We start from the raw sequence: 7,885 nt of genomic DNA, 5'->3' as shown, positions 1-7,885 counted from the left end.
CTTCTACAAGTGCTCCAAAAACTCCTGTCTAAATGTGAACTAATATCTAACAGACCAATTCATAGAGACTATACCTGTAAGTACAAATAACTGCATGACCTGCTGCAGGAAAAAGGAATCCTGAAATTATTTTCTTTCTATACAGTACAGTTTCAAGAACTGTATTTTATACCTAAGCATTCCTATGGCCCAGGCCCAGAATGTTCCTCAAACTTAAAATACCAAGGTAAAAATCACTACTTTTTATTCCTGTGCCTCCTAAATTAAAAGTTCTGACTGTAGATGAGTATCTTTCTTGAAACAGAAGACAATGCACACTGTTCTTGGTGTGACTGGCAAATGAGTCAGACCACTCAGGACAAGCAACCATCTCAGCTTCAGATAATCCCATATTGTGAAATGAACAAAACTCTGGAAGGCAGCAATGTACCCTGCTGTGTATCTTTATATAACATCCAAAAGTAACAATGTTTACTAGAAAAAATAATTCATTCTTTCTCTAAGCACTCTCAGAAGACAGCAATATCTACTTTCAAAGCAGAGAGAGGTGGCTTTTTCAGTATTTTATTGAATGGGCACATCAGCAAGTAAGATTTCAAGACAAATCTACACACAGCTTCCTAGAAATAACAGCCCACAGTTCCCTCTTTAAGTTATTCTTTAACCATCTGGTCTTCATATTTCCCAAGCAGCTTATACAGGTTTTTGCCCCCCTCTGTGATTTTCCTGTTTTGGTTATTTTAATAAATAAATGACACTGCAGGAGACCCTAGAGAAAAATCCACATCTCAGCACTGCATAGCTGGACAGCTAATTTCACTGGATGTCATCATCATCAAAGAGATCTTCAAAATCTGGTCAGAAAAATAAGACAAGGTAAAATTAACCTTAAAAGTTTTGACAGTCATATATGCAAACATTCCAGTACAATTCATGATTTGTATTGAAGACAGAAATAAAGATGAATTAGATGAGTAACAGTTACATTTCTGGTAATAGATGATTAGCAATGTTGGGGTGGGATGAGACAGGAGAAAGGCAGGCAGACCTGTGCACACGTTCTCTATCATACACAAATTAAACTGCTTCATTTGCACAGCACAATCTTTGTCATCAAATTCATGAAAGCAAAGTGAAGATTCAAAGAAGGGGCTTTTATAAACACATTAAGCAGCCTTAATGTTCCAAGTGGATCAACCATGATTCCCAGACTTCAGAAATAAACAAGTAGTAGCTCTATGCATGCAGCAAGTGTCAGGTGTACACCTTCCTGCAGAATTCTGGCTTGAGGTCATAGTATCTAGGCATATGCTTACAAATTTAGCAGACTGACATTAGCATTTGTAACCTGCTGTCAAAAATCCCTTCCTTAAAACAACCCAAACATGTAATTGCTGTGAAAGTGCTAGCAACCTTTCTCTTTGAGAAAACTTGTGTCCCTCAGATATGAAATGTGGCTGGCTAATGACAGCTGTTCTAGATGTCTCTGGAAAGTTCTCAACTACTCAGCACCTTCTTGGCATACTCAGCATAAACTAACAACATAACTGCAACCAGGTCTGTATTCTTACAGAAGGCAATATATAAGTGCCATAAAATAGATGAAGATTAATACACATTGGGAAGACTCTCAAACTATCAACAGAATATAATACCACAACATGGTGATAGAACTTTGTGGAAATACCTGCTCCTGAACATGCTGGCTTCAACAAAGAGTATATTGAAGAGTATAAGAGTATATTGAAGCTGAATTTAATTTTACTCCTGTACTCTAAGTCTTGAGCAACATGAGAAAGCTACTTTATTTCTGAATTAATACCAGTTTGTGCTATCAACACCACCACCACAGCAACTAAACTTAATAGCGTATCTAAAATTCACTGTTGAAATGACAGGCTGAGCGAGCTGGGGTTGTTCAGCCTGGAGAAGAGAAGGCTCCAGGGAGACCTAATCACCACCTTCCAGTACCTGAAAGGGGTCTGCAAGAAGGCTGGAGAGGGACTCCTTATAAAGACCTACAGTGACAGGACAAGGGGCAATGATTTTAAATTAGAGTACATTTAGATTGGATGTCAGGAAAAAGTTCTTTACAATGAGGGTGTTTGAGCACTGGCACAGGTTGCCCAGAGATGTAGTTGAGGCCCCATTCCTGAAGATATTCAAGGGGAAGCTTCACAGGGCTCTGGGTGACCTGATCTAGTTGAGGATATCCCTGCTCACTGCAGGGCAGTTGTATTAAAAGACCTTTGGAGGACCCTTCCAACCTGGGTGATTCTATGAAATGTCTAAACACACTTTAAAAGTGTAAAGCTTAGGAACCAGGTGGTGGTGCATATTTTACCTCCAAGTGGCTACATAAATAGCTGTTTACCTCTCTAAAAGTAGTTGTATGTACTTACCTATATACTATTGACATTCAAATGTAGAAAGTGTATAATGACCAAAGATTTATTTTGCTTTGGATACAGATGTATGCATAACGCCTAAAGGCAATTCTGTAAAGTTCTGTCTATGCATTTGCACTGTTTAATGCAACCTATGTGCTATGCAAACTGATCAAGACGTTTTCCCTTGCAGTGACTAACCTGCTAAATTGCCTAAAACCTCCAGGAGGGAACAAACGCATCTTATCATTCTCACCTGCACCATGCTCCTAATGTTACCGCTCACTAGAAGTGTGCTTAATAAGACCTTCAGCGACTATCAGGCACCAAAGGATGAAATTCGAGAGAAACCAAGGGAGGCCTGCTTTTATAACCTGCAGTTTCTGCAGGCCCTAGACGTTACTCTCCCCACTGGGTGGGCAAATGTCACGGTGGTCCCGCCCCGCTACTCCCGGAGCGCGGCGGCTCTTACCGTTAAAGAAGTCGGCGTGCACCGCTTTCTCGTTGGCAGCCAGGTCCATCAGCAGCCCCGTGCTTCCCCCTGCCTGGGAAAGCAGGCGCTGAGCACGGCCGGGCAGCGTGGCCCCGCCACCACCCAGGAGCCCCGCCACCACCCTCATCCGTCCTCACAGGCAGCTCCTCTCAACATCCCCTCACCTCATCAAGATCCACGTAGGGACCGGCTCCCTCAGGGAACATCTCGTCCACCGCCGGCTTCATGGCGGAAGCGCCGCGCGTCCCCTCCACAACGCCACTTCCGGGCGCGCGGAGCCTGCTTCCGCTCTGAGGCTGCGCAGCGGCCTCTCTGCGCGCCCGGCGGCCTCACGTCTCGCTGGTTACGCGCAGCCGGCAGCGGCGGGGGCTGAAGTGGGAAAGATGGCGCCGGGGTAGCCAACGGGCTGCTAAGGGAGCACACTTAACTCTGCAAAGGCTGTGACTATGAATTGTGCTGGTGGTCTCTCTGGTGTCGGAAGGATAGAATTACAACGTTTACAAGCTAAATAAACTGGTCTGAGACCAGGGTAACAAGAATGGAAGGAACCTGAGACCAAAACATTATAAAGTGTTCCCTACATAATGTGTGGTGATTTCATGGAGGATAATTTAAATGTAGATGTGGGACCCCTGTAGTATAATGAATTAGGCAACTGATAGAGCATGGGTGCAAAGATTTATGTGATACACAGTCATGTAACCAATCATCATTTCTTTGTGCTACATATAAATTGCTACTGTTTGCGATAACAGTGCTGGATTTGTTTCTGCAGAACTGAAATGAAGCAAATGTCTGAACTCTGTGTGTCAAGTTGTCTTTGCACACTGGATAAAGGACCCTTTTTTGGAACTACTCTTCAGCCACCTGTCCTGGTGGGACACCACTGAAACGGAGTGGGCTGGTATTTAGCGTCTACACACACACACAAAGAGCAGGTTCCAGAGTCAGGGCTGCAAGCGTGGTGTAAAAAACCTCTTAGAACCGTGCAACACAATCAAGGAATTTATTGAGTTCACATGAAAGCACAAATTGTATAAAAGGAAAAGGCTACTTCAAAGCATGAAATGCTGCATGTGACTGCTATGAATGTTAATAAGTGGTTGAGAGGTGGTGATGGTGCATTTGCTGGCAGCCATGTGTTCACTGAAACATCTTAGAAGCACACAATTGTTTTGGCTGGAAAAGACCTTTAAAGTCATCAAATCCAACCATTAACCCAACACTGCCAAGACACCAACTTTAGAAATAATGAGCAAAGCAGTTAGTGCTCATGGTTAGGCACATGATAGCCAAGGTGGCTCCCAAAAGGGAACTGGGCAAAGAAGGCTCTGGCCATTTCATTGATTCTGTTGTAGTCTCCCAGGGTTCGGAAATATTCCACGTAGGACCAGAAATCACTGGATGAGAAGGGCCAGTACGGCAAGGCTACAGGTTCCCGGTAGGGAGCTAAAAGAAACACAAATAGAATATTGCACATTACTGTAATACGAAGCAGTTTTGCTGAAAGCTTGGACCTGGGAGCCAACATGCTTTGGGGCTAGACTTCCTTGGGATATCTGGCAGGAGAGAGGCAGGAAGGGCCATTGACCCCTCTCCATGCCATGCTCTACAGAAGATTGCCTGTTCTGATTGCACCACAAATGGCAGAGTGAGACAGGATGGAGAGCAAGAATGAAGGGACACCATCAGCACTTGGAGCAATTCAAGAATTCATTGGGCTGCTTTAATATCTAGAAGGTTGCTGGTTGTTTGAAAGCAAGGAGCAATTACAATCCATTTTCCCTCATTCCATACCATTTCCTGTGCCCAATGTAAAAATATAAGGAATAAGACACCATCATCTACACTGTGACCCTGCGAGCCTTCTTTTCAGTAGATCCAGGGGAAAAGGCCATGCAGTTGCTCCTCTGCCATCTCAGCACAAAGACAGCTGAATTACAGCAGAAGCTAGATGTGCAGCATCCACCCTGGGCTCCTGGGGCCTGGATCCATGCTGCCCTAACATGGCCTCAAACTGCAGAGTTGTGCCTCATCTCAGGAGGCCGCAGAAAATAAGCTGAGAAAACAGAAAGGAAAGACATTGCCTCTTGGAAGACGGCTGCTGTATTTGTGCCCACTCTAGGAATATCTGAGAAAACAGGAAATACTCATTGAAACAAGAGTTAAAAGTCAGCAGGAAAAGGAAAACAAAATCCATTCTGAAAATGCAGGAGACAGCAATCTTTTGGCCTGAATCTGGGCAAACATAGAAGCATATATAAAATGTAAACTGAGACCACATAGTCACAAATGTCTTTCTGTGCAGTAAAAACTCAACCCAGCATTTTCATTTGATTGAAAGCCCTTTAAATAAATGGGAGCAGTTCCACTCACCAGGCTCATCTTGAGACCAGGGTCTTTAGTGGGAATTAAAAGCCTTCAACAATCCTATTGTCAGACCTTAATTTCACAGAGTAAAGTTTGTAGTGCAGGCACAGATGGCACATAACAAACTAAATGAACCAGCCAAATGCTGTCTGCAGAGAGGAACTCACTGTTTATACCAGCTGACCTTAGATTCACTTTGCAGTCTGATGCTTGGCCCAGTGTGAAAGAAAACCATAATTGTTGGTAATGAGAGCAACAGGATGCTGCCTGAACAAGGTTTTATTTTCAGATTGACACACACTATCCTGACTCTGTAAGAGGTTGTTGCAAAAGTATTTGCTGTCCACAAATATAATGGTGCCCATAAAAGAGTGAAAACACAGAGGATGCATTCAAAAGATTTTAGAGCCATAAGGAAATACAGTGGAGCATAGGGAAAAGCGTTTTGCATTTAAAGTAATCTTATTAGCCCTTATTCCATGTATTTGTATTTCTGATTTCCATATCTGTTATAATCCTCTCTCTTCATATTTGTATCTGTGCACTTGGGATGCTGAAAGCTGTCCTGCTTAGTGTACCAACTGAGATGTACAGCAGCAGTAACAGTACCTTGTTACTGCAGATACTTCTGTGCAACTTTGTGCTCAGAAAGAATGCTTTCTGAAAGCAGCAAAGAGAGGTTAGCTGGTATCACCCTCAGTAAGCCAGTGTAAACATCATTAGGATGCTGAGGGTTTTTTTAATCAAAGGCAAACGCTAATCCAATGGACTAATCACACAAAGTGACATGAACCACAGGGTAGCTGTGCCAAGGGATTTATTCCAACATGCCTTTAATTGGATTTGTGGCAATTTGTAAATTTTATGCTTTTTGTCATGGAATTCAGTATTTCTTGCCAATAACCAGGCACAGATATAGTATTACTGTTCGGGACAGACAAACTTCTGTCTGTTCATAAGTCTGGTGCTTCCCAGTCACAATTTGTACTATGAAATAAAGTGATTTGACCATAACTCCTTCTTCTTTTCAGACTGAAAGTATATTAGCTCTGTCGTTAGGTGTTCATATGTCAGCTTTTAGGACATGTTAAAGACAGTTCTAAAAATTTAGTCTCCTTTCTCCACCAGAGCTCAATGAAAGCACTTCCACAGACCACTGAGGTTAGTATTCATTCTTGCCAAAGTCACTGCTGGGGATCAGGTCTGGGAGTTACAAATGACTCTTCTAATTGTTAGTGAATCAAAGGGAAGGAAAGCAAATGAAGGATTACCATCTCCATCCCGGATTGATCGGGCGTCTGTAAATAAAGAGGAAACTCATCAGTACCAGCTCTCACACAGAAATACTTGCTGTTAATAAAAAGATTGCTGTGTAGCCCAAAGTTGACAAGTTCTTTAATGCGCACATAGAGCCCTCAGTATAGCCAAAGGAGTAGTTGTTTTTTTTTCACAGCTGAATAAGGACTTGCAGTCACTCAGCGCTACAAACCAAGTACTCTTAACTACCAGGTACAGCGGTTGTGATTAATACATGAGCAGCATCTGATATGAAACAGAAGGTACTGTATTAGTAACAAAATATTTCTTGCTGATTGCAAAAAATAAACAAGAGTATATTCAGCAGTAATCTTACCTGTTAGCATATTCATCAGCATACAGAAGAAAAATAATCCAATAAATGTCATCCTTTCTGCAAGATAATGCTCGTGTTTCTGAAAAATAATCTGTACAGCCTGAGGATTATTATGAGAGATTAAAAATTATGCAAAGTCTATTATTTCTTGTTATTATATGTTCCAAATCAGATTCTAATTACTAGTTTAGCCACAAGAAGATCCAGTTACATTACCTTACAGTATCTGAACTGCAACACAGAGTATTAAAAGAACCACAAGTCCTGAAGTGTGTACTGGTATTTAATTTTTCAAGTGGCATAAATCCAAAAGGCTCCTCTGAACTGGCATGAAATTAAGTGTCTCTGAAGATGTTTTACTTTGTGGTTAACTTAATGTCACTGCAGAAATTACCTCTCTCTCCTTTTCTTCCTCTTGCGGTAGTAAAGGTCTGTAGCTCCAAGACAGCTACAAAACGCCGACAGGCTTTCTATTGCTGTAAAACAGCAGTGCTGTTTAAGGAAGAGTGGGAGGAAAAGGAGAGATACGTCACTGAGTTACTACACCAATCCCATCTTGTCTCCTTCAGGTAGAATTATTTTAACTACTTACATTTGTGTTGTGTTTCAGCACTGTCCATGGAAGAGACAGGGGCCATTTCGGAGAGGAAATCAGAACCAGCTTTGGATAGACCGCTTTTGTATTTTGAAGACAGAGGGAGAAAATCCAGAAGCAAATTCAATGACATTGCCTTTGCTACCCTCCTGATTTTCTTTCTTTTTGCCTCTTTAGAAAACTAGATTTTAAGAAGAATCACTTGAGAAAATTGCTAAGAGGATATTGAGCTCCTCCTCCAGCTGAGTCACAAAGCCCACAAACACCTCACACTGATTATGTCCTGATGTTGGATCCTTAAAATATAAGCACCAAGTGCCCACTGAAATCAATTGGCTTACATTAAGCAAATAAGTGGGTTCCCAGGTATCTGAATCATGCTGATGGTGCAGGTACTGCAGTCTCCA

At 42.1% G+C, this 7,885-nt stretch overlaps 2 protein-coding genes across 3 annotated transcripts; both read right to left on the bottom strand.

Moving 5' to 3' along the window:
- Nucleotides 1-427: 427 nt before the first annotated feature.
- COPS9 (COP9 signalosome subunit 9) lies at nt 428-3,157 on the bottom strand. The gene is made up of 3 exons (XM_068145420.1): nt 3,045-3,157; nt 2,860-2,932; nt 428-854 (listed from the first exon to the last, which is right to left on the bottom strand). Exons 1-3 carry the CDS (start codon nt 3,105-3,107, stop codon nt 817-819), a joined length of 174 nt encoding a protein of 57 aa, XP_068001521.1. The 5' UTR covers nt 3,108-3,157; the 3' UTR covers nt 428-816.
- A 706-nt stretch (nt 3,158-3,863) lies between these two features.
- OTOS (otospiralin) lies at nt 3,864-7,375 on the bottom strand. Of its 2 annotated transcripts, none has more exons than XM_068145715.1 (4): nt 7,278-7,375; nt 6,884-6,983; nt 6,522-6,548; nt 3,864-4,329 (listed from the first exon to the last, which is right to left on the bottom strand). In XM_068145715.1, the coding sequence occupies exons 2-4, from the start codon at nt 6,933-6,935 to the stop codon at nt 4,145-4,147; spliced, it is 264 nt and encodes an 87-aa protein (XP_068001816.1). In that variant the 5' UTR covers nt 6,936-6,983; nt 7,278-7,375; the 3' UTR covers nt 3,864-4,144. The 2 variants fall into 2 exon arrangements, with proteins under 2 accessions (XP_068001816.1, XP_068001815.1); XM_068145714.1 differs by having other exon boundaries at nt 6,884-6,974.
- Between the last annotated feature and the right edge of the window lie 510 nt (nt 7,376-7,885).

The sequence above is a fragment of the Melanerpes formicivorus genome, unplaced genomic scaffold (assembly GCF_026170545.1).
Source record: "Melanerpes formicivorus ecotype bairdi unplaced genomic scaffold, bMelFor1.0.p_v2 SCAF_12, whole genome shotgun sequence".
NCBI classification, from domain to species: Eukaryota; Metazoa; Chordata; class Aves; order Piciformes; family Picidae; genus Melanerpes; species Melanerpes formicivorus.
The sequence above is the reverse complement of the archived record's forward strand: the minus strand, read 5'-3'. Positions and strand labels throughout refer to the sequence as shown.

Bases quoted from the DNA above. Each gene is read 5' to 3' on its own strand.
- COPS9 (XM_068145420.1), bottom strand. From the start codon at position 3,107: ATGAAGCCGGCGGTGGACGAGATGTTCCCTGAGGGAGCCGGTCCCTAC. The intron at 2,933-3,044 runs GTGAGGGGATGT...CTGCTTTCCCAG, and splicing joins CCTACGTGGATCTTGATGAG to GCAGGGGGAAGCACGGGGCT. The intron at 855-2,859 runs GTAAGAGCCGCC...TTTTCTGACCAG, and splicing joins GCACGCCGACTTCTTTAACG to ATTTTGAAGATCTCTTTGAT.
- OTOS (XM_068145715.1), bottom strand. From the start codon at position 6,935: ATGACATTTATTGGATTATTTTTCTTCTGTATGCTGATGAATATGCTA. The intron at 6,549-6,883 runs GTAAGATTACTG...CTTTATTTACAG, and splicing joins GCTGATGAATATGCTAACAG to ACGCCCGATCAATCCGGGAT. The intron at 4,330-6,521 runs GTAATCCTTCAT...TGTTTCTTTTAG, and splicing joins ATCAATCCGGGATGGAGATG to CTCCCTACCGGGAACCTGTA.